This window comes from Melanostigma gelatinosum (genome assembly GCF_949748355.1).
Source record: "Melanostigma gelatinosum genome assembly, chromosome: 15".
NCBI lineage: Eukaryota > Metazoa > Chordata > Actinopteri > Perciformes > Zoarcidae > Melanostigma > Melanostigma gelatinosum.
The window spans coordinates 13,241,707-13,266,369 of record NC_136648.1 but is presented as its reverse complement, the minus strand read 5'-3'; the positions used below and the strand labels follow the sequence as shown (position 1 = coordinate 13,266,369).

At 43.6% G+C, this 24,663-nt stretch overlaps 2 protein-coding genes across 2 annotated transcripts in view; both read right to left on the bottom strand.

The window, feature by feature from the left end:
• Window positions 1-29: 29 nt before the first annotated feature.
• Window positions 30-10,462, bottom strand: LOC306789317 (uncharacterized protein). Its single transcript, XM_079285207.1, has 11 exons — window positions 10,099-10,462; window positions 8,412-8,499; window positions 7,169-7,270; window positions 6,234-6,299; window positions 6,088-6,116; window positions 5,844-5,981; window positions 5,269-5,355; window positions 3,615-3,689; window positions 3,375-3,481; window positions 1,643-1,823; window positions 30-1,524 (listed from the first exon to the last, which is right to left on the bottom strand). The coding sequence occupies exons 1-11, from the start codon at window positions 10,255-10,257 to the stop codon at window positions 559-561; spliced, it is 1,998 nt and encodes a 665-aa protein (XP_079141333.1). The 5' UTR covers window positions 10,258-10,462; the 3' UTR covers window positions 30-558.
• Window positions 10,463-11,870: 1,408 nt separating this feature from the next.
• LOC306788711 (rap guanine nucleotide exchange factor 4-like) overlaps window positions 11,871-24,663 on the bottom strand; it is a gene marked incomplete at its 5' end in the record, with an annotated part of 23,128 nt that continues 10,335 nt past the window's right edge. The window contains 25 exons of the mRNA XM_079284314.1: window positions 11,871-13,052; window positions 13,158-13,212; window positions 13,331-13,395; window positions 13,939-14,026; window positions 14,235-14,285; window positions 14,386-14,476; window positions 14,584-14,762; window positions 15,096-15,221; window positions 15,540-15,637; window positions 15,782-15,928; window positions 16,013-16,088; window positions 16,178-16,205; window positions 16,314-16,402; window positions 16,493-16,639; window positions 17,245-17,327; window positions 17,584-17,669; window positions 17,772-17,866; window positions 20,375-20,521; window positions 21,060-21,136; window positions 21,511-21,571; window positions 22,089-22,173; window positions 22,621-22,804; window positions 23,186-23,307; window positions 23,393-23,499; window positions 24,345-24,400. Coding sequence (XP_079140440.1) covers window positions 12,925-13,052; window positions 13,158-13,212; window positions 13,331-13,395; window positions 13,939-14,026; window positions 14,235-14,285; window positions 14,386-14,476; window positions 14,584-14,762; window positions 15,096-15,221; window positions 15,540-15,637; window positions 15,782-15,928; window positions 16,013-16,088; window positions 16,178-16,205; window positions 16,314-16,402; window positions 16,493-16,639; window positions 17,245-17,327; window positions 17,584-17,669; window positions 17,772-17,866; window positions 20,375-20,521; window positions 21,060-21,136; window positions 21,511-21,571; window positions 22,089-22,173; window positions 22,621-22,804; window positions 23,186-23,307; window positions 23,393-23,499; window positions 24,345-24,400 — 2,471 coding nt within the window. The 3' untranslated portion in view covers window positions 11,871-12,924. The remainder of the gene's footprint in view (window positions 13,053-13,157; window positions 13,213-13,330; window positions 13,396-13,938; window positions 14,027-14,234; window positions 14,286-14,385; window positions 14,477-14,583; window positions 14,763-15,095; window positions 15,222-15,539; window positions 15,638-15,781; window positions 15,929-16,012; window positions 16,089-16,177; window positions 16,206-16,313; window positions 16,403-16,492; window positions 16,640-17,244; window positions 17,328-17,583; window positions 17,670-17,771; window positions 17,867-20,374; window positions 20,522-21,059; window positions 21,137-21,510; window positions 21,572-22,088; window positions 22,174-22,620; window positions 22,805-23,185; window positions 23,308-23,392; window positions 23,500-24,344; window positions 24,401-24,663) is intronic.

Genomic DNA, 24,663 nt, shown 5'->3' with positions numbered 1-24,663 from the left:
TCGAAAACGTATGCACATAGACTGGAAGGTTGAGTTTCTTCTCTTTTTATTGAAAAATGATAAAATATACAGAAAGAAATGCCGAAAATACACACACTAGATCACAGTTAGAACCGATAAAGTCAAAGCTTGTTTTGAACAAATCAAATCTAAACTACAAAATATTTTTTAAGTAGAAGGAAAAAAAAAAAAAGAAATCAGACAGTGCTGCCTCATTAGAGCGGCATTCAAGTGTGTTATTTTGTAACACTTGTACCTCCTACAGTATGTTATGCAGCAGTTTTAATAACACATTCAATTACACAGGTGAAGTCATTCTGACAACATGACAAGACAACCCCTTCTTGTCTTTTCGCTCCTTCCTACTTCACAGTACACATGGGTATAGAAATCATCCATTCAATAAAAAAGAATTAACAAAAGAAATGTGTGTAAACCAGCTCTTTTCAAACTGGAGATTCTAATGCACATACTGTAGCTCAGACACTGTATGTGCTAACAAGTCAAAATCGCTCTCGTTTGGCCTCTGTATGCGTGTTGTCTGTGCATGCGTGTGTGCTAGTCACTGTCGGACCAATCGAGCTCCATCATGTCCATGGCTGCAGTGGCCATGTTGATCTTGGTTCCGTGTCGCACGCTGCAGCTCTTCACAGAGTTCTGATTGGACGAGGCCCGCATGCTCACCTGCACCCCCGAGCGACCGATGACTCCTACTTCACCTCTAATCTTTTGGCTGATGGCCTCGCTGCGGTCCCCTCTGACTCCCTGGAGCACGACTCCCATGTCACTCCTGCGACCCCTGACCCCAAGGTCACTCCTGACCATCACTCCCAGGTCGCCCATGTTCATGTTCATGTCCATGTCGCCTAGTCTCTCCATCTCCCCCATCTCATCCATGTCTAAGGACAGCATGTCCCCCAAGCCCCCCATACTCCCATGGAGACCCTTGAAGATGGTCGGGAGCCTCCCTCCCTCTATGCCTCCCTCCTTCCCTTTCTCATCTAGCCGGTCCCCCAGCTTTTCTATCTCCCATCCTCCCTCCTTCTCCTTCTCCCCTTCTGCCTCTCCAAACCCACCCGAATACCCTCGGACTATGGTGGTCACCCTGCTCCTCTGCATCCCTCCTTTCTCCCGGTCCCCCTCCTCCCACGTCCTCTCCTCCCTCTCAACTACACCGCCTGGGAAACTCCTGAGTGTCACCTGCACCCTTCCTCCTCCCTCCATGCTCCCGGTGTCATCCCTTTCCCTCTGCCCCCAGCCCTTTTCCTCCAGGGTTCCTTCCTCTTCCCCGTCCTCCTCGCCCAACCGCCCCTGCAACCCTCGGAGCACGGCATGCAGCCTCCCGCTGTCGAGCGAGCCCATCCCCCTCTCCTGCGCCGCACTGCCCCCCCTCTCCGTGTCTCCGTTGCTGAGGGTGCGGAGGAGACAGCTGACGCCAGCACTGCTGACTCCTGCACTGTTGGAGTCTTGAGAATGCGAGCGGAAGAAGGAGCCGGAGGAACCGATGGACATTGGTGTGAAGAACTGATAAAGTTAGGGAGAAGGGAAGAAGAGGAGGGCCAAGATTATAAATAACGGTATTTGAGTAAATGTAAATCTGCTTCAGACAGCTGAAAAAAAAACTAAATCTACTTCCACTTACTGGTGAGATGTTTGAGCGCTCCATGAGTAGGGAGGTCGGACTGGGAGACATGTTGGACCGCTCCATCAGCCTCTCCTCCCACAGTCTGAGCCTCGTCTCCCTCTCCTCCAGCTCCTTCTCTTTCGAGTACAACTCCCTCTCCAGCTTCCGAAGGCGCTCCAAGGTCGACTCAATTTCACACCTGGAGTATGACAGAATATACGTCATCTATTGGGACGCCGTACATGCCGACGTGGATTCGTTTTAACAGCACGTTAACAGGGGAAAAGAATCGGACAAATATTTCAGTAGCACATGCAAAATTGTTCAAAAACGCTACTCTTACACGTCACGGCTCTCAAGATCACGAATGACCAATGTGCTTTAATTTAATGTAATTCCAAACGGCAGCAAATACAAATAGTATACAGCATAAAATACGCCAAAAAATGTCGATGTACTATGAAACTGGATCAGCGTTGCCAATCATAACTGAAAGCAAAGCTGCCACTCTGATACACCGGCAAACATTGGAAGGATAAACCTATTTTAAATGAGTGTATTCTAGTGTCCTATAGCAGACCACATGACATAACATGTTGAGTTTACTTGACTTCCTGCAGAAGAACACAAAAGAAAGTAAAATATGCAGATGCAGTACTGTGAGTTACCACAAGAGGTCACTGTGAGTAGTGAGTGACTGTCCATGAAACTGCATTCACAAACACAATCAACTCACAGCAACTATATATAGACAGATATGACGCACAGCCATACCTCCTCCTGTGTTCCTTCCATACCTCCCTATTCATTCATCCCGCCCCTTCAACTCCCTCACTCTTCCTCCCCCCCTCCTCCTCTTTGCATCCCCCTTTCCTTGTCCGACTGTTTCCACCCGTTCCCAAAACTTCACTCAGAATTGATTGCCTCGCTGTATTCATGTTAAAAATGCATAGAATCTCGCACCTTGTCTCTTCTGCTCCTTCCTCCACCTCCCTCTCTCTCTCTCCCCTGTCTCACGCCTGTCGTTGACCTCTCTCGCTTCCTGCCACCCGCTGTTTCTGTCCCTTGTTCCGTCTTTTAGATTTCACACCCAACAGCTCTCTGAACTTCTTCTTTTCTCCAGCTCATACTTGATTTCTCCTCTACCTTTTGCCCACCCTCCCCCCCCGCCCACTCCCCTGTCTTTCTCCCCGTGGTGGCGTGAGGGCAAAGTGGAGGAGCAGAGGAATCTCTTCCATGGACACTTTCCAGAGAGCTTATTATAGACTGAAGTAGAGCACAGGGTCACACATTCAACTTCTCTCCTGAGCTTTGGAGTCCACAGAGCTGTGTATGCATGCACGTGTGTGACTATGTTGAATTTCTGTCTGCATGCATATGGACTTTTATTTGGAGTACAGTAAATCACAGACTGCATTTGTTATTCTGAACAAGACTTTACATGCTTTGAAAATGACCCGCCTCATTCTCAGACGCAGTGCAGATGCACTGTGGTTTTTTTTGGGATGTCTACAAGATTGATAACGTCCCCGATACTTGGACCAAGCTGGCCTACCCCTCCACCTACAGCCTGGCTGTGTGTGTGTGTGTGTGTGTGTGTGTGTGTGTGTGTGTGTGTGTGTGTGTGTGTGTGTGTGTGTGTGTGTGTGTGTGTGTGTGTGTGTGTGTGTGTGTGTGTGTGTGTGTGTGTGTGTGTGTGTGTGTGTGTGTGTGTGTGTGTGTGTGTGTGCGTGTGTGTGTGTGTGTGTACCTCCACTGGTCCTTGTTATGTAGGAAGGAGTTACACTGGTCCGGTAGCCGGCTGTCGTTGGCCATGGTCTCCAGGTTTACCAGCACCTGTTTGAACTGCGGACGCTCCTGTAGGCCCATGCATGCACACAGGATAAAATAACCAGCTGACACACCTTGTTTTAATGTCTTTAACAGTTTTGTGAGGCAGCAGAGACATTTTTTAGGAGATTAACCTGTAGCCATTGTTCATTTTGCTTACCTTTGGGTCTGCTTGCCAACATTTCCTCATCAGCTCTGCAAAACTTCCTGGACAGCTGGTGGGGATGGTCAGCCTCTAGATACACAAACGCATACAAGAAGTAGCTTTTTATTTGCAAAAGAAAAGTCACATAGTACCACCTTTTTTTTAAAATAATTAAACCTACTAACAACCATTTAAAGCCTCTGAAAACTTGTCTTCAAATCTAAAGTTTTTTCCTCCAAACATTAAATATGCATGACTAAATAAGCAACATTTAAGAGTCTGCAGACACGTGGTCAATTCTGTGAAGCACAGGGGAGCTTTGAGCGAAATGCTAACGTCAACATGCTAACATGCTCACAGTGACAAATGCTAGTATGCTGATGTTTAGCAGGTATAATGTTTTACCCTGTTCACCTTCTTAGTTATGCGTGTTACCGTGCTAACATTTGCTAATTTGTAGGAAACAGAAAGTACAGCTGAGGCTAATGTCATCAGTTTGGCAGGTATTTAGTCATGAACAAAGGTATTCTGCAAATTAATATTTCGACCTGGTGATGATGGCACTAGAGTAAAAATCAGGAGATCATCAAAGTCAATGGCATTCATCCTTTGAGGACTATGATTGTAATCATGGCAATCCCTCCAATAGTTGTCAAGACATTTAACAAGACCCAGGGAAACCGCCCCACCGATGCCACCTCATTTTAAACCAAATATTGCTGAATCCTGATTGGTTATCAGAAGTTCATCATATGGGACATCACCTTTTCCAAGTCCCACCCACCTCAAACCAGAGAGAAGAGCTCAGAGTAAAAAGTTCTTCATCTAAACATCTGTTCAATGCACACTCAATCAGTTTATGAGGTCAAATGTGTGTGGCTCCATGTATATCTTTCTATAACATGTGAACTGCAGTAACGCCACTAAACCACGACATTCCACGGAGATAATGTCCCCTGCGTTCAAGATCCCCTGGCATCACCAAAGGTCTGAATGAACCCAGCAGACAGCTCCATACTACAGTGAATGGAAACAGTGATATTTCAGGATTAATCCCCAGAGAAAACTGACGAAGTGGAGAGAGGGCAAGTAAGAGGGTCAGGAGGAGAGGCACAGCAGTGGAGGGGAAAATCAGAGGGAGACTGGGAAAGGGAAAGAGAGAGTTATTTAGGGAGAGTATTTGGAGATTAGCCAACGGCTACGCAGGAATCATGTTCTCAGAGTTGTTTGTTGGCCTCCGGTGTGTGTGTGTCTGTTGTGGGGGATTCAGGCACGTCAACAACTAAAACACATACACTCTATAACCATCATCCCCCACCTCCCATAAACCTCTTGAATTAACCCTGCTATCACTGCAATCTTTCCTCTTTCCCCACCTTTCTCTCTCTTTTTGTCTCCCTCTCGCTCTCTCTCTGTCTCGTAAAGGCTTTAGCAAAGGGGGGGGGAGTCTGGCCGAGCTCCACTGCTGTGTATCCAGGCCTTACAAGAGCAGAGAGCTGACATCAGGCCTAAAAATACCCAGCCTCAGCTTCACCAGCTCGCAGTGGAAACCATGAGAGCATCGCATTGTTCCTCCAGCCTTCTCAAACTCTAATGGGTCTACATGCTGACCGTGTGTTCAGAAAGGTGTGTGTGTGTGTGTGTTTGTGTTTGTGTTTGTGGGGGTTACCTCTTGTTTTTCCACCACCAGCCATGCAACCTGCAGCCCTTCGAAACCTTTGAAAGGAACCTCACGAGTCAGCAACTCCCACAGCACCTGGCCACAGAACAAGACTGTGTTGGTTCATTCAGACATGATTTCTTTGATGTGTTTGTAGGAGCGGTCTTTTATTACATGCAACTCTCCTAAATAGTTGTGAAGATGTGTTGATAGAAATACCCACAATACCCAATACAGTAAAGCGGAGAATAATTTGAAATGCACACTCGTGCTGATACGATAGCTAACACTAATACCAAACCGGACTTTTCAGATACATAAACAAACCTTTTTTTTCTAAATATTTTCATAATTCAACACAGACTCATTAGATGTTAAATTTCATCTGAATACAAAATGTCATGCAAGAATATCGCTTCAATAAATTTTGAAATTGGCAAAGGGTATTTTTCAAAATCAGAATCTGTCCGATAAAAGAAAATCAGACAAAAACAAATCAGAGCAATTTAATTCATTTAGTAATACTATATTGGTTAGTTCCAAAAAAAGTATTGCAGTTTGATTCCTGGCCTCACAATACTCACCACGCCATAGGAGTAGGTGTCACAGGTCTCCGAGACGGGCAGGCTCTGAATGACTTCGGGAGCCATCCAAGGAAAAGTGCCCACCACCGTCATATGTGTGGTATGAGACAGGAACTTAGACGCCCCAAAGTCACAGATCTGAAATCACAACAGAGTGCAGTGAAGAAAACGCAGAAATACCAGTGTGCCTGAATTGAATGAAAAATGCTATTTTGTGGTCGTCTGTACATCACAAGACACAAACCTTCAGCACTCTGTCTGCTGTCATCACCACTGTAAACGAGAGGGAACCAGTCAAAGCATGAAACAGTAACACAGTACAGCGACCAGGCAAATGGCAAAGATAACTCATTTTTAGATGTTATTGAGTTATTGTGTTCAAAGTGTTACCGTTTCGTGATTTGAGGTCTCTGTGAATGACTTTGACTGGAGCTTCTGCATGGAGGTAATGCATCCCTGTAAGGAAATCAAGCATCAATACCAGGCAAAGAGAAAACTACAACCTTTTAATGTTTATTCTGAATGTTTTTGGTGGAATTTCCTTCCAGCACTTAAAGGCAGAAAGAGTAGGATGTCAAAGTTGGCCTCCACCCCGGCTCAATGACGCCAACGCACGACACCTGGCTGCGCTTAGCAGGGTGCTCGCCAACAGGTGAAAGACTACCTCAAATTCACTCTTGTTCTGGAACTAGCCGTGGTCCCTTCTTGGTGTTTAGCCTCGCTATATTTCTGTCTTTTTCTGCGCCATGTCTGCTATTTTCATAGATTCTCCTTGGATGCGTGCTGACGAAACTAGTTGTTACACCCAGAAACGTCCCAAACATAGACAAATTAAAAGGAAAATACAAACAGAGTAGACACAGACACAGTGGGTCATAAATGCTGATTGAGAGGGATTATTGTTGGTTTAACTGCCTCAGTAATCAGCAAGGTGTCATTTGCCAACTTTTCTTTCCCCAGGTGTTTAAAAATCGCATTTCCAACAGATATACAGTCCAAATTATTATGTTTTACTGTTCTGTATATTTATAGTTTTGGTTGATTTTTTTATTTTGCCTTTTGAGGTTGTAGCAATTGCAACAGGCAACGTGTTCTTAACAAGGCATGTATTAAGAGGCAAATAAAACGCTGTGTAAGTTGAATTAACTCTTGTACATAATGACTTGAGTATGACGATAAACAGATCACTGGTGGTCATGAGTGCTCCTACCTCCGCTTGATTTAAGAAGCTAAGTGATTAAACCCTGACACAGAGATGTATCATTATTAACAATAATAATAATCATAATAATAATGATAATAATGATAATGATGAGAAAGTGTACCTTTGGCTATCTGTATGGCCCATGTCATGACCTGCTCCATGTCCATCTCCTCACTTTGTTCACTGGAAAGATACTCATACAGAGATCCTGCACTGGCATATTCTGCAAGAACGCACACAGAAATTGTCATTACAGGAGAACAGGGCTACGCATTAAAACAGTCTATTGAAAGAATATAAATACACTTTTTTTAATGCAGTTACGGCCGATAGCACTCAATGTGTGTAAAAACTATGTAAATTAACTGACAGAATTTTGAATAGAAGTGACTGCGATGCTACGAACGAAGTGACTGGACACTTTACATCAATGTATTATAATGTTTGAGAAATATCACACACAGTTAAGCACAGCACAGCTCAGAAACCTGCACAGAGGAGCTCACTCAAATCAGTGGAAAAGATCACAACCTTCACACCCTGACCGTCGAATCCAGATTATCTCCTGAACTCTTAACCTCATTTTCCTGTTAAATCTGACAATTAAAAACAAGTAGAAGAGAGTGGATAATAATTCAAAAGAAAGGAGTCTGATGAATAGAACATGGACGAATCTGTCTTTTTAAAACATCCAAACTCCATCTTCATTTTTGACGTACTGTACTCTTATTTTTAGTAAGCATTGGATTTTATTAGACTTGTTGCTGGACTGTAGTGGTGTGCTTTATCTTAACCATATGACCCCATCCACGATTACAACCACATCCAAACATGCTGGTCTCAGTTACAAATGTCCTGCCAGGAAACGCAGCAAGAACCTGCGTAAACACTGATCCTTCAAAACACACACAAAGACACGGCCATCGGAGCGTGTGCTAACGTGTGCTAACGTGTCCGTAAGTGGCGCCTTGAGGATCCAATACACACTACAGTAATAAAGCTAATATACGTGTATATATATACACATATATGTGTATATATATATATACACAGACACACACACACTTGTGTAGTTTTATATGAGGACAATCTGCCCTGACCCTAACCACTCCCTGCCTCACCTCAGACCTTGACTTGACCGTAACACCTACTTACTTATATCGGTGAGGCCGTAACCCCAAAGATAATTATACACATGTTAATTTATAGAGCACTTCTTCAAAAGATAATTCTTATCTGAATTAAATTTTGGAATTGAAATACTCCCGCAATCACATGTTTAGGTTGTGTGTTCTGAAAGGATACATGAATCCTATAAACACACACACACACACACACACACACACACACGTGTGGGGTCTGACCTGTGACAATGCCATAGTTGGGAGATTCAAGCACGGCTCCATAAAACTGAATGATGTTCTTGTGACTCAAGACACTAAGAATCTCCGCCTGGACGAGGAGACAAGAAGAAATAGAAATAGAGGGATATGAACAACTTCACATACATATGTAATACATCAATAATGTGCAGATCATTCCTGGAAGACTGTAAACCGAACAGTGAGAGTTTCTGACTTGTTATCCAACGTTGTTCCAGACAGTGTCTCCCGGAAGCCTGAACTGAGGTCTGAACCTCTTTCATAACACAGGTCGAGTCTCCAAACAAAGATCTTCCGCATCACAGTGACAAACATGCCATTAAACCGAGCAGGTCATACCCTCTGCACTGCTGTAACTGTTGCCAAGCAACATAATACCGAACCATCAATTACATTAAATCACACAAAAAAACTGCACAGACATATTTCTTTCTCAATAAAACGTTTTCTTTTCAAAAGAGCAATTTTTTATTCCTACATGTAAGATGATCAGTGTGTACATCAGTTTGTGTGCATGTATTTGCATATTTACTCAAGTACTGCACTTGTGTACAAGTTTGAGGTTCTTGTGCTTTACCTGAGTAGTTCTATTTTATGCAACTTAATAGTTCATCTGACAGCTAGTGTTGATCATATAATATGATTCTGCATGTGTACTTCAACTACATGTTGTTGCAAATACATCTACGGTAATAAATATATGTCTTATCAGTGCAATCAAAATAATAATAAGAGTAAAATCATAGTGCGGTGTTGCTATTTTTACTTGAGTAAACTACGTGAATACTTCTTCCACCACTGTGTGAGTATGTTTGTGCAAAGATGACTTGAAATATGATTCTAACGCGAGTGTTCACAAACATTGCACATGAAGCATTGCAGCAAAACGATCCACTAAGCTGCAGTTCTCCCATAACCCATCAATTTGTATTTACATATGAAAACACACACACACACACACACATACACACACACAGTTATGCATGAGTGAGTGTGGGTGAAATAAGTCAAACAACAAATCAAATTTAGTTCCCTCTGTTTTATGCAGTCGGCCCATGCGTGACAGTGCATTTTACGTTCCCAACTTCAGTTCCTCACTTATGTGCATGCTGTACGTGTTTAAATCTGCTGCAACAATAATAACACCATGCCCGATTAACTCACAGCTCACGCTTACTCCTAACAGTTTCCTGACACTGGGCCATGAGCCTCCATCAGCCCAAACTAAATAACATGGAAGGGAATTGTGTTGGATTACCATCCGGGTCGTACTAATGGAGAACCACCCGGCCTTAACTGCAGCGCATAAAGCCCCAGATGACCACACACACCTCGTCCTCAAACACAATGGGAGGAACAAGGGAGTGCTGGCATAAATAAAACTGCTCCATCCACAAAGAGTAGGCGTGGGAGGGGGACGGGGACGGGGAGAGGTATGTTTAAGATAAACACATGTTCGACAGCAGACAACAGAGGAGGGAGGGAAAGAGGGGGCTTTGGCTGTCCAAAGAGAATCTGGAAAAATGAGTGTAAACTAATGTGCCACAGATGAGTCCATCACTTCTAAATACTCTGGATCTTAAAATTACATTTGTGTGTGTCTCCGCTGTCATAAGTGTATGATTGCTCTGTGTGTTCTAGTGTGTGTGTGTGTGTCTCTCCTCCTTACCTCTTTGTCAATCTTTAGAAGTTTCTTCACAGCCACTTCCTTGTCCTGGGATATCCAGAGGGCTCTGTAGACGCTCCCAAAGCTGCCTCCTCCACAGTTCTCATAAAAGAGCAGGTCCTCATGCTTTATCTGCACAAACGACGAGCCAGGGGACGACATGGCATACTGACTCACGCACCCGCAAACACACACATACACACACACACACACACACACACACAGCACAAAAGTGTGCCCGCACAACCACCAACGCTACCCCAAAAAGTACACAAGTCACGGATCAGCACGGAGAGAGAGCGAAGGATAAGAACAAAAGAGCAGTGGGGTCGTTTCCTCCACAGGGTCAGAGTGGACGTTGCCAGTCAGCAGAACAGATTGTCAGAGAGAAGACACGAGAAAGAGCTGGAAAGAGAGAGAGAGACGTTTGCTCCCGGTGAGTCAGGAGAAGCCGGAGCCCCACTGTCACCAATAGAATAGAGAAGGTATTACATTGCCTGACAGTGGTGATCCAGTGTAACTACAACACAAAGCTCACACACAGAGCGACAGGATGGAGGAGAGGTGAGTGTTTAAGTGTGTGTGTAAGTTACGGAGTATGCAGTCTGCCTGCAGCCGACACACTGTTCAAATATGGTCACTGGCATCCAGGGCATTCCTTCTTCCTGGATAACTGTGTCTATATAAAGCTCTTCACACACACACACACACACACACACACAGATATACAGTTCTGGCTTATAGCGCGTCAGACATAGTAAATTAGTTAGCAACGAGGGTGACTGCCTCAAATATCTGAATCCATCGTTGAAACACTGCATCTAAAAACAAACACACACACACACACACACACACACACACACACTCCCCAGAGAACCCGGGCAGGGGACATCGTGTTACTCTGCCCGACAGGAATGAGACCCAGTGACATCATCAAGCAAGATAGCCGTGCTGACATCACTGCGTGGGGAAAGGTGAGAACAGCGATGGGAAGTTAGGACTCTTCTCAGTCAGTGACAGCAATCAAGTGCCAGAGGAGACAGAACAGCGAGTCATCGCATGAATAAAACATGACTCCTAGAAGCTGCAATGAATCATCACACCCCATAGTACGAGATTGTTGGATACACAAAATAAAATGTCTCAACTAGTAGTAGAAATGATTGCTTTAGGGTGTTGTTAAAGGAAATTGAAAAAGGGTTCCTCCTCTGGGAAGCATATGGAGTATCTGCGTCAAAGTTTATTTCGATCTTTGAAATAGGTTTTGACTAAATGGCCAGAGATCATCAGGGGAGCATGGAAGTCAGTGTTGCCGCTTAATTCACTCCAAAGTAGTTCACTGGCACCAAAACTTGTGCACAATATTGTCGATTTCTAATCCACATATTGCAAGCAAGTTCCTCTCGTCACTCACAGGAAAATGTTTCTCATATAATACAGATGTCCAGAGTTTTCAGGCTCCAGAAATGCTGGATACAAGTCACATAATGCAGCTTGATCGCGTCGTTCATTAGACCCTCGCCGCCACATCTTTCAGACCTCATGTTCGCCATTTGGAAAGCAACCTCCTAGTGATGTCTCTCAACACCCCTCTGAGCTGAAGCCAGTCTGTGTGTGTATTAGTTGTACATGTTGGTATGCATCACCATCCTCAGCCTTTCTTACCACGTCAGGGGGAAAGAACGCATTTTAAAGAATGTCATCAAAGCTTAAGCACTGTTAAATTGGCTATTTTTATTTACAAGGCAGACCACACGCACACGAGTACAGTTACAGGCTGGCTCTGGAGAGAGCCAGCCTCACGGCAGTTCTCGACACACACTATCACATCAGAAGCTCCTGAGATCAAAGGAAAATTAGGAACACGCTCACAATCTACACCCACATATATAAATAAAAACAAAAAATGACACGGACTGAGATGACAAGATTTCCCCTCAAAGTATAAGTTGCCTTTAAGACTCCGCATCTAGGATCAGTGCTTCCAAATCAAAAGGAGTACAATTTGGTTGTACAGACCTCAGAACAGATCATACCAACTTCATCAACCAGAATAATTCATGTTCGACAGGAGTTGTACTCCGATGCAAAAATAAAACGCAATACTGTAGTTACAAATTTGAACACTGTTTTCAATACAACTAGGGCTTTAATCAAACTAATACTCTGTTTAGTAGTTGAAGTGTCCGACTAGTTAAGGGACACTGATACTTTACTTAAAGGACATCAAATCCCAAAGGTCTTCAAAGACTTGGATATAATCATTTAGTTCATGAAGTAAATATACTTTCAGATTTCATATTCAACAGGAAAAAAAAGATTCTAGTTACCTACAGGTTATGGGTGTTTTCTGTGTTTTCTGTCTATGAATGGAGCATCAGGAGAGTGAGGTTTGCTTTACAGGCAGGTACAGTAATATATTGTAAACTAGGGCTCATTTGGGGCAGCACAACATGACAGGACTCTCCGATAGAAATACACTGTATAGAACGCAAAGCCTATGAAGTTCAGTCATGCAGGGTATTGATTCAAGTTCTATACATTACAGTTCTATCCAACAGGTCCCAAACAGTAACAACTACTACGGTTAAAACCTTCAGAGACACAGCGACAACAGAGCAGCTGAACAGTTTCTGTCTGTCCAGGAAGAAGAGGCTTTTAATGGCACAGTATTAAGTCCTTCGTCCATAACAGCCCACGCCGGTGCTAAAGTCACTGACTGATTTGCTACTGAACGGCCAGTCGTGTTATTTTATCCAGGTAATGTGTGTGCGTGTTTTTTTTATGCTAACGTCACAGAGAAGGCGATGATGGTGGAAGATTTGGAGCTCATGTCCGGCGAGGCTCCATCCTGTAGGAGAGCTGCGTCAGTGCCCTCTGGTTGTCAACCACGCAGAGCTTCCTCACGTAGCCCCGTACGTCTGCTTGATTTTTGTTCGGTTGGCATATCTCAGGATCTAAAGCAGTAAGAGAGGAAACAAAAGGAAGGAAAGTGGGATTGAAGAGATTTGTGTCAAGCCAGGATGGAAATGAGGTAAAATTGAAGTAATAGGGAGACTTACTGAACGGTTGGCTTCTACAGTGCCTCACTTGCCGAATTGTGTTAGCTATAATTCGCTGTTAGGAGATGAGGATAAGACGCTCTTTAGATATTACATGCAACTTGAGTGGAGAACAGTATGATGCATAAAACATAATCCTTAAAATGAATCATTCATTGTGTACTGAAACTCACCATTTTCTCAAAATTGACCATATTGTCAATGAAGGTCTTGTTGCCCTCATGTGTGAATGTCATGTCTGTAAAGAAATAAGTGAAACGTATTGGCAGGCTACCATCGATAATTAAAGGCCCCCTTCTGATTACTAAAATTAAAATTCCAAGGACCACCTTCCCAAATAAATGATGAAAAGAACATAACATGAAAAAAAAAAGATGAGCAAGAAATTGCTGTTAATATGCATTACGTAATTACCCTCACCCATCTCTGCCTGCCATCATGAATCCAAATGCTTTGAAGCTTTTCCTGGTGCAGGCTTTCAGAAATGAATGTATTTTGGGTTGCTGCATTCTAGGGAACGTTACCTAGGTAACGGCTGCTGAACACATATGTCCCTACCTGATGATGTGCCATGTTTGGTGAGGTGATATTATACCAATAGGACTGGTCATTGAATTTATGCTTCTGCTTCAATTTTTTATTCATCTGAATTTTTGAGCACTTTTACATGTAAAACAAATAACTAGTTTGTAAATAACAAAATCTTTTTTTTATTTGATCTAACCATTTAACAGTTTCTCCGGTCACCAGCGGAGAATAGCTGCTCTACACTGAGTCGTACCTTTGAGAAGGAGGGGCATGAAGGGGATGATTGGTGGTTCCAGTTTGGTGACAGTGATCCGGTAGGAGCGGTGGTTTCTTGATGGGTCCTGTCACCAAACATATAAACAGTGTCCATTTCTAAAAGACATTTGTAACTCAGGTCACCCAAATTACAAAAACACATTTTCTTAATTATCCTTAATGATACAGCTGTGCAGGTAGTTCTGGTGTGGTTTTGGTTTTGAATGAATCCCTCTATAGATTTCTGTTGCCAACCCAATACAATAGTGGTGAATGGAATTTCATGCGACTCACCATCATACTCTCAAACTCGGCATAGAACTTCTTAAACTTGGTGGGGAGTTTCTGTCGGGAAAAACAGAAGATCTCAGTGACATGAATGTAGGAATAGTGTAACACAGTCACGGTTCACTGGAGATCCAGACATAGATTAGACAAAGCTTACCTCCCACGTCTGGCTCAGTCTGCTAACAGCAGGGTTGCTCATCCCCATAATGATGGCAAAGAATGAATTCAGGTTCTTAAACTCCCGACAGCTACGGACAAATACACACAAGCGAGACAGAAAGAGAATCTCGTCATCTTGGCGTCTTACCCAGCATACGGATGAAGCGTGCGACAGTCACCGGCCGGTACCACTCACTGTGCTGCTATCTTGATGAACTTCTTGAGGAGCTGGACTCTCTTGCTGAGCTGTGCGCAGAGGCACACCTCAGTGACCACCCACAGCTGAACCTGGTTGAACCTCCGCAGAAACAGGTCCAGATTAGCCGTGGTTCTTCTGAAGGTCTGCCGGCCAAACGTGTGGTAGAGCAGCTCATGCTGGGGGGGGCATTAAGGGGAGCAGGTTTGGAGTTAATCCAGTGGACAGGTCCTGCCACCTTGCATCTATTAAGCATTAATCCTGTGTTTCTTCTTCATCATGAACATTGATGCAGCATCAGAGTAGAACAGGGCCTGTACAAAGCCAACTTGCTGTGAAAGGTTACACTTGTATGGTCAGACTCCATACCGGACTCTTCTTTCAAAGAGTAAAATAAGACTCTGTGCAACACTGTGCATGGTTGTCTTCTACTGCTGACCTGAGGTTGTTTTGAGTGTGTGTGCGTGCGTGTGTGTGTGTGTGTGTGTGTGTGTATGCATATGTGATGATACCTCATGCACACAGCTGAAGAGCTCCCAGTCATACAAGGTCATTTGGTAAGCCAGGTCCTTCGAGCTCATCAGCTCAAAAGTTGACATGGAGCCTGCAGAGGGACCTTCCTGGTCTGGAAGAGGAGTCTGAGACACAAATACACACATTTGTGCTAATTCATTAGCACATAAAATAATCTTCACATATTAATGAATCTGTGTTTTACAATCAATTTTACTCACAGCTTCTTTCCAACAATGTCGTGTGACAAAGACCTATTGTAATAGTTCCTACAATTCCCATTAAGCATGGCAAGCTGTGCTGTATCGATCACTGTATGTGCTTACATACATCACCATCATAATATAATCACAACAAACAATGCATGCAAGGTATTACTGCAAAGCCATTTCATGAAAACCACAGTGGACGTTCTATGTAAACAGGAAACATGAATCTCTTACCAGACTGTTGAGCTGGTCCCGAGGACAGGCAAACAATCGGCCATTGATGCTCAGAGCAGAAAACACCGAAACGTCATTCGGCTTAAGAATTAGTTTTTCTGCAACAGAAATAGAGGTACTTGAGAGGTACTCATGTCTCCAGGGCATATTCTACAACAAGAGACAACTGATTATGATCTGTTTTTTTTAGGTAATGCTGCTGTGAATTGCTCTTCCACATCCAAGTCACTCTGTGTTCTTACCGCACGCAGAGCTGAGGTTGACCAACACGAGCTCATCAGTGGTGCCGAGCTTGTCGGCCACGGCGCTTATCACTTCTCTTCCGGTCGCCGCCACGGCAACCCGGATAGTGGTGTATGTGTGATCACCGCAGTACACCTTCAACAGGACTAGACGCATACAAAAAAAGAACACTGAAATACAATACTATGTGCATGTGATCGCTTAGAAGGAATACAAATACACTAACTTACTGTCATCGTGATTCCTAATGGGCTGCTTCTTCTGCAGCCTTTCCTCCCCATTGCTGAACTGTCGTATTAGAGTTTTCTGTTGAATTACACAAGACAGTGTACAGTCACCATCCACGCCATCATGAGAACATGTAACATGTACTGTTGAATTATGTTGGAAAGTACCTTTTTTATAGATTTTGCTTCTTCCGAACTGCAAAATATAAAATGTGTAGAAACACACAAAAAAAGATGCAATAAATGTAGCTGGTACATCAAACATCACAGTGAAAGCTGAACGTGCAGCAGCCGGGAAACGTACTGTAATGTGACGACTTTCTCGAGATCAGGAACCAAGTCTTTCAAAGCTCTCAAAATCCGAGTATCGTTTGATAAACCCACGTACAACTCCTACGGGGACAGAGAGGAAGAATCACACTCAGACCAGGCACGCCACCATGTCATGGAACTTACTGCATCCGCAAGCTTGCTTTTGGTCACCTCGAGGAAAGAGATGGCAGCAGGCTCCTCCTGTAGCATGTAGGTGTGTGTGTTAGCCCAGCGCAGGGCCAGAATGAGGACCCTCCTCTTACTGTTGAGCGCAGATTCCAACCTCTCCTGTTCAGAGCCGGGCGGAGACGCCGCATGGTAGGTGCACACGAGGTTAAAGAGGATAACACACAGGGTGACAGTGACATGTTATCCGATGGTCAAAACCTGTACGACCATAGCATGGATAAGAGCGAAACATTTACAGCGGCAAAAATCCATATTATTACCCAGTGTATGATAAGATCTACTTTCCTGAAAACAGAAATGGTATTTCAACCTGCTCAAGGCCGCAGTGAACCCTCACAAAGGTTTATTATGTATAATCATCAGCGCAGCAGTGGTAAAGTAGCTGAACACATGCACCACAATGACGAAGACAATCAGAAAAGACCTCTGCAGCTGTTGTTACATCGTGTTACTGCGGTGTGAAGGGAGGTGGTTCACTCTGTGAGCAGTTCATTAGTGCTGGATGGTCAACTGCTGCATCAGCGCTTCCATAAACGGAACTGGTAAATTGCACAATCCTAGTCGCTGTCAGTCGCCCCGTTATACCGTAGTATCCAGTGAACAGAAGACATGTCCGGCCATGTCTTTGTGTGGTTGTCAACAGTTCTAAATCTGCGAGTGTACCTACCTGATGAATATCATTGACGGTGTGAATAAAGAAGTCAAATATCGTACACAAAGAAAAGGGAGAAAGGATATTGTGCCATGAGCAGAGGGCACAGCTGGCTGTTGGGCATGAAGATGCCGTGCATCAGGATGAAGTCATCTACTGCTGGGTCTAACAGACGAGAAGAGAAACAGTCAAGAGGGAGGAGGGAGGAGAATGGGAGGGGAAAGGAGGGAAATCAAGAGATTTAAACGGTCGTGAAAATGCCTTCATCATCATTAATCCATTACGTTTGCTTATCCGTCCCCTCCGTCCCTCCCTCTTTCATTACAATGCATTTGCTAATTTGTCTGGATTATCTCTGGTAACCATCTATTTAAAATTCACTGTGCCTAATAGCCTAAAATACATTTTTCTATTTGGCTACCTGGTTCACTGTGATGTATGTCCATCCTCATGGCCTCCAGGAAGTGCTCGAGAATCTTCTCCGGTGTTCCTGATATCACAGTGTATCTGCAAAAAGGTTAGGTGATAAGAGACAGAGGGAGAGATTCACTATATTGTACACTTACTCTCTCAATAAGTATGGAAGACCTGTCACACTAACACACGTACTTGATGCTTCCCAGGGTGGAGGTGCGTGGACTCTTTTCTAACACCAGCACAGCTTGTTCATGCTCTTTCAACCGCACTGTGTTGGCTTCCACATCCTAAAAAACACAACAAAATGCATGTACAAAATCAGTAATATCGCTCCACGTCAAATGAAAGAATGGCATCTTTTTTTAAATGTAATACAGCTCCTCGACCTGAGGAGGGAGACAAACATCACAGTCAGGCAGCGTCACCGAGCATTTCGTGCAGTGACAAGGCAAGGCAAGGCAAGGCAAGTTTATTTGTATAGCACATTTCAACAACAAGGTAATTCAAAGTGCTTCACATAAAACCATTAAAAGCATCAAAACATAAGGCAAAAGAAAAGGAGATTTAAAAACAATTAAAAAACAGTGTAAGAAATAAAATGCAGAAGTAAAATGCAGAAATGCAGGAAATTGATTAATATATTAATTGAATGTGGTTAAATTAAAGGCAGCAGCAAACAGAAAAGTCTTCAATCTTGATTTAAATGAGCTGAGGGTCTCAGCAGACCTGCAGCTTTGTTCCAGATATGTGGAGCAGAAAAACTGAACGCTGCTTCTCCATGTTTAGTTCTGACTCTGGGAACAGAAAGTAGACCGGTCCCAGACGACCTGAGGGGTCGGGATGGTTCATAAGGTAGCAGCAGATCAGAGATGTATTTTGGCCCTAAACCATTCAGTGCTTTGTAAACCAACAGCAGGATTTTAAAGTCAATTCTTTGTTGGACAGGAAGCCAGTGCAAAGACCTCAGAATTGGAGTGATGTGATCCACCCTCCTGGTCTTAGTGAGGACTCGAGCTGCAGCGTTCTGAATCAGCTGCAGCTTTCTGACGGACTTTTTACAGAGACCTGTAAACACACCGTTACAGTAGTCCAGTCTGCTGAAGATAAATGCATGGACAAGTTTTTCCAAATCCTGTTGAGACATAAGTCCTCTAATCCTTGATATATTCTTCAGGTGATCGTAGGCTGATTTTGTAATTGTCTTGATATGGCTGTTCAGGTTGAGGTCTGAATCCATAACTACACCTAGATTTCTGGCTTGGTTTGTGGGTTTTAACATCAGTGACTGAAGCTGAGCGGTGATTTTCAATTGTTTGTCCTTGGTACCAAAAACAATTACTTCTGTTTTATCTTTGTTTAATTGAAGAAAATTCTGGCACATCCAGTTGTTGATTTGTTCAATGCAGTTACCCAGCCCTTGTATGGGATTATAGTCCCCTGGTGACATAGTTATGTAGATTTGTGTGTCGTCTGCATAGTTATGATAACACACTTTGTTGCTTTCCATAATCTGAGCTAGTGGAAGCATGTAGATGTTGAACAGAAGAGGCCTCAGTATTGAACCTTGGGGAACAACACATGTCATTTTAGTCAGCTCTGATGTGTAATCAGCCACAGACACAAAAGTATTCTCGGCCCTTCAAGTAGGATTCAAACCAGTTAAGTGCTGTGCCAGAGAGTCCCACCCAGATGTTTAGTCTTTCTAGGAGTATGGCATGGTCGACCGTGTCGAATGCAGCACTGAGATCCAGTAACACTAAGACTGAACTTCTGCCATTGTCTATGTTCAAGTGGATGTCGTTGAAAACCTTAACAAGAGCAGTTTCAGTGCTGTGGTGCTGTCGAAAGCCTGACTGGAAAACATCAAAGCAGTTATTTACGGCCAAGAAGTCGGTCAGCTGTTGGAAAACCGCTTTTTCAATTATTTTACTTAAAAATGGGAGGTTTGATATTGGCCCATAATTTTTCATCGTTGCGGAGTCTAAACTAACCTTCTTTAGGAGTGGTTTAATAACTGCTGTTTTTAGGGCTTATGGGAAGACACCTGAGAGAAGGGATGTGGTAACAATTTGTAAAAGATCAGTGGTCATGCAGTTTGAAATATTTTTGAAAGAGTGTGTTGGTAGAATATCCAAGCAGCAGGAGGATGACTTCAGATGTTGTATGATGTCTTCTAGGCTTCTACGGTCGATTGAATGAAATTGTGTCATGATATTTGAATGGATGTTCGATCGGGACAACACATATCCTGTGGTTGGTGTGGAGGCACTGACTGCTTGTCTAATTTTCTGAATTTTGTCAGTAAAAAAGGGGGCAAATTGATTGCATGCCCAGGTGGATTGGAGCTCAGCAGCTACCGACACTGGAGGGTTTGTTAGCCTGTCGACGGTAGCAAATAAGGCTATTGTTGTATTGTTCTTGTTTTTGGTTATGATGTCAGAGAAGAATGACTGCCTTGCATTTCTAAGTTCCAAATTATAATTGCGAAGTCTCTCTTTATAGATGTCACAGTGAACCTGGAGATTCGTTTTTCGCCACCTGCGCTCAGCTTTCCGACACTCTCGTTTCTCCATTTTGACCAGCGTAGGAGACAGGCTTCAGACAGCCCAAATGATGGACTTTCAGATTGTGTTCCACGGAATGCATCTTACTGTTAACTGAAAGAACGACGGCTTAGCAGTGACTTCGTGAATGCACATTGCTGATAGCAGTATTTGTAACAGTTTGGTATGAAGGTAGTCATTTGGTGCTTGTTTGACTCCATCAGAGGATAAATGTCCGTCTGATCTGCCTACCCTGAGTATCCTGTTGAAGTCTTCCTTGTCCACACGAAGGAAGTGACAGTTGTCCTCTCTCAGGACGATGGAGGCGGCTCGAGGTGAATCTGTAACCAGGGCCAACTTCCCAAAGTCATCACCCTCGTGGAGCGTGCACACCACACCCTAAAACAAACACACACACACGCATGAATGCACACATAAACCAACACGCTCCTACACACAAACAAGCTCAGACACAAACACAGTTTATTAGTCATCATAAGCCCTGAAGAAAAGTCAGAAAGGCGCAGGAGCACACGACCCTGAGATGAATCATCCGTACTTGTCCGTGTGTGTGTGTGCAGGGTGCATGTGTTTGTGTGATCAATGTTAATGCACACACCTGAGCATGTGTATGTGCAGTACATCTGCCTGTGCGGTGGTTGTAAATCGGTGTGGTGTCCCTGATATATATATAAGCTATTCCATCATACTGACGAGTCATGGTGAGAGAGAGTTTGCCAAACTCCACTGGTGGTGTTCCCCCCGACACACGGGGCAGATACTGCTGGTCTGCTCCATACAGACGTGATCAGCTACACGCTTGAATCCATTTCATACAGATGACATATCACCAAATGGAGCAGAAAACTCGAGCAATGCTCATGTGTCAAACGAAAGAAACGCAAGCATGCAGGTGGATGAATGCAATCAAGCGCACCTTGCCGTAGATAACCACATTGACAGAGCCCTTCTGGATGATGTACCATGATGTGCCCTCCTCTCCTTGGTTGAACACTGGAAGATAAAGAGGACTGACATATATCACCCCCACATACATGATTAAAACATTTATTCTGTACAACAGAGGTCTTCAAACTGTGAGGCCCACTTTAAGAATAGTCACATCTTTAAGATTTCTTTGGGAGCAAATTTCTGCACCTCCATGGGTGAGAACTGCTGATCGATAATTTGGCATACTTTTTAATTGATGATGACAAGTTGCCAAAACACAGTAACATAAAGACAGAGCTCAAATTGGAGGCCAGAGCAAATTCCAGTAACTGACTCAGTTGTCTCAGTTTTGTGCCGGCCTTTGAAAAGGCCTTCTGTTCACTATGTACACAAACAAAAATGCATTCCAGGACAAAGTGGACAAAGCGAAGACTCACACACGGTTCCAGCTTTTGCATGCGACTCGAAGATCACACCGCTCGCCAGTTCCCTCTTCACCTACAAACCAGAGCACACTGCTCAAGTCATACTGGACTTAGCTACACTGCAGAAATATGTGAGAGAACAGTAAAATGCACAGATCAGGGTTTTTAAGGATTACTAAAAGAGACCTGAGGGATCATTACAGCACTTGGAGAGTTTTGCTTTATGAGGCTTTGAGTTTGCTGATATTTATATTCATAAGCACTGTGTTCAAAAGGAAAATGAGGAATAAAAAACTGTTTCACATATACACGTAATTTTGATTCTAGGACTACATGGAGCATGAAAAAAACAACAACAACAACACAGACATAAGGACTCCTCCACATGATGAAGTCTTGCCAACACAGGGCAGATTGGTGGAAAACGGTGTCCCATTACACTGGTAAGAGAAATGCTCATGCTAGTGACTACAACTTCTCCTTCTGGTCTTAAAAACCAAAAGACTGTGGCAAGTTGTTCTGATCAATCAACAGCCTTCTTGGGGAATCTGTACTGTCCCTTTAAAAGAAAAGTCGACTGGCTGACTCACAGTGTTGGAGAGGTGAGCTAAGGCTTTGATGTGAAGCAGCTCATCATAGATGATCTCTAGGTCATCCCCTGTCCTCTGACCAGGCCTGCAGACACACACACACACACACACACACACACACACACAGAGAGAGAGACAGTCAGAATGAACACATCATGACGATTTCATGCACGCTTCAGCTCTTATTACACTGCAGTAAAATGAATAACGACATCCTGACGCTACAATAACGTTGCAGTTTGTAAAGCAGCCACGACAGATGATTTGTTCATATTATTTCCCATGATAGCAGTGAATATTACACAAGTCGGTTTTGGATTCCATTTGGTTCAGTATGCCACCTCGCCAGCATAATTAAAATATGAAGAAAAATAAATAGTGCGGTTAAAAGGCAAATTACGTATGAAAAGTGTCAGGAAAGGGGAACTGGTTAAATAACCTTTCTTTACTTACTAGAAAGTAATATATATGCAATAAGTAGTGTGATGTCAGTGTAATGTAAGTTCACGCCATATTATTAATTGTTACTGACGATTTCCTGAGGATCATGCGCAGCAGAGCGTCAGGGCCAATCTGAGCGAGGAGGAGGATGGTCTCTGGCAGCTCTTCCTCACTCTCCCTCTTCTCCTCCTCACTAGGCAACGGTGTGTCCTCATCCTCGTCGTCAAGAAAACGGTAGAACAGGTACTTGTCCTGGAAACCCAGCTCCTGGTCCACTGCAGAGCAGACAAACACAAATACTGCATGAACACGTACTGTGCACGCCTCGTGACTTTCAGCAGTCACAGTCGTTTTCTTATTATCGCTGAACATCATTTTAGACATCGTCTTTGAAGTGTATGCATTTGAGAATGAAATCTATTTAATTTTTTGCTCCTGCTCCAAATCTCCGAGTTAATTTCCATGCTGGTATTCATACAGACACTTTCACTGCGATTGACGTTCAGAATGAGTAAAAGCACCACTCAAAGTCAGACAGAGATGCTTTTTGGCTGCTTTGCAATAGAGGTTTGGGAAGTGTTACCTGCAGTGTCCTGAAACTAAACAGCACACACCGATGTTGAGAAAGCAATAGAGAAAGCAAAAGATGGAGTTACCGTGGTTGAGCACCCCTTCTTCTAGTAGTGCCTGCCACATCCCAACAGCGTGGGACCGTGTGAGAACACAGGCACTCTGCAGCACCAACCAATCCACCAGCTCTGTGCCGACACAGCATTGTCTGCAATACACACACACACCAATCATTTTCTAAAGCTGTTGTATGCATAATTCTTAGTAAACACACAAGACAAACGTGTTCCTACCTGTATGTCTTGAGGTGGTACTTCCTGTCCCGTATCATGTGTGGGGCTCTGGACAGGATGGCGTTACGGAGAACCTTCCCCGCTCTCTGCAGCTTCTCTGAAGGGATCTACAGAACACACAGTGACATTAGGGGAGTGTTGTGAACTTGTTTGTCATCTGTAATCCAAGAGTCAACACTTATGCCGACGCCAGGCTGTAACGCACAATAAACTAATTGTGATTTTTAAAAAAACGCTCTTTAAAGGAATGTAAATGTGTGCATTGCAGGTTAATGCTTGTAACATCCAGTAAAGCAGCAACAAAACAACGCTCGTACTAGAATTGTTTTTTTTAGCAAAAAGGATGTGTTTGCATACATGCAAACACATCCTCAGATCACACCTGCGCCTTAGAAAGAGAGGCAGATGTGTATTCACACACAGCTGCTGTTGAAAACAACAAAGGAATCTGCTAATTGGGCAGATGGGATCTTTCGTCTATGTGCATTGCATTAGCATAACTACAGAGGATCACAGCTGTGAGTCATCACTTCTCCGAACACACACACACACACACCTCCAAAATTCATTCTGGCATTCTGATTGATCCACGAACATGAGAGCATGCAGCAGTGCACAATTTGATGACACTGTAGTTCGGTTTCCTATCTTCTCTCTGCGCTGTTCACAACTGCAGCACTATAACATACTCGACCCTCAATGCCCCGTCCACACATATGTCCGACACAAGTAGTGAGGTGCAGAGAAATCCAAGACAAACTGAGGCTGCCTGGCCCACAGTATATTGGTTGTGAGTTTGGTCCATTCAGGCTTTGTGTGCACGTGAGGAAGGGCACAGCTCTCCGAAACGTGCTGGCAGAGTTTATTTCAAGAATCAAGTTGCCATGCTGAACTTTTTCAGCAAATGGCAAACCCTTCGGTTCCAAGCAGTGGGCTGGAGAGAGTCATTCACCTTGTTGTGAGCTTTGTTTGCTGAGTCTGAGTTCATGTTGTCTTTGTCAGTGAGTCCTGAGGAGAAAAAGAAAATGTTGTTCAGCTGAATTGAAGATTTTTGCAGGATGCAGATACTTTCCATTCATGAACATAAAAACACAACCTGTTCATTGTGTAACGTAGATGCTATAACTGCTGCTACTCTACCTTTAAGACTACAGATGAAAAATTGCCTCTTGGCTAACTCTGGCGCATTTACAGCAATGTTTTTATTAATTATCAAATAAACCAATGAATATATAAATGCTACACGTATAACATTGTGTGTGTGTGTGTGT

Excerpts from the sequence above, each read along its gene's own strand:
- LOC306789317 (XM_079285207.1), bottom strand. The coding sequence starts at position 10,257 with ATGTCGTCCCCTGGCTCGTCGTTTGTGCAGATAAAGCATGAGGACCTG. Across the intron at positions 8,500-10,098 it reads TTCTAAAGATTGACAAAGAG|GCGGAGATTCTTAGTGTCTT; the intron begins GTAAGGAGGAGA and ends CTCCTCGTCCAG. Across the intron at positions 6,300-7,168 it reads GGCCATACAGATAGCCAAAG|GGATGCATTACCTCCATGCA; the intron begins GTACACTTTCTC and ends ATTTCCTTACAG.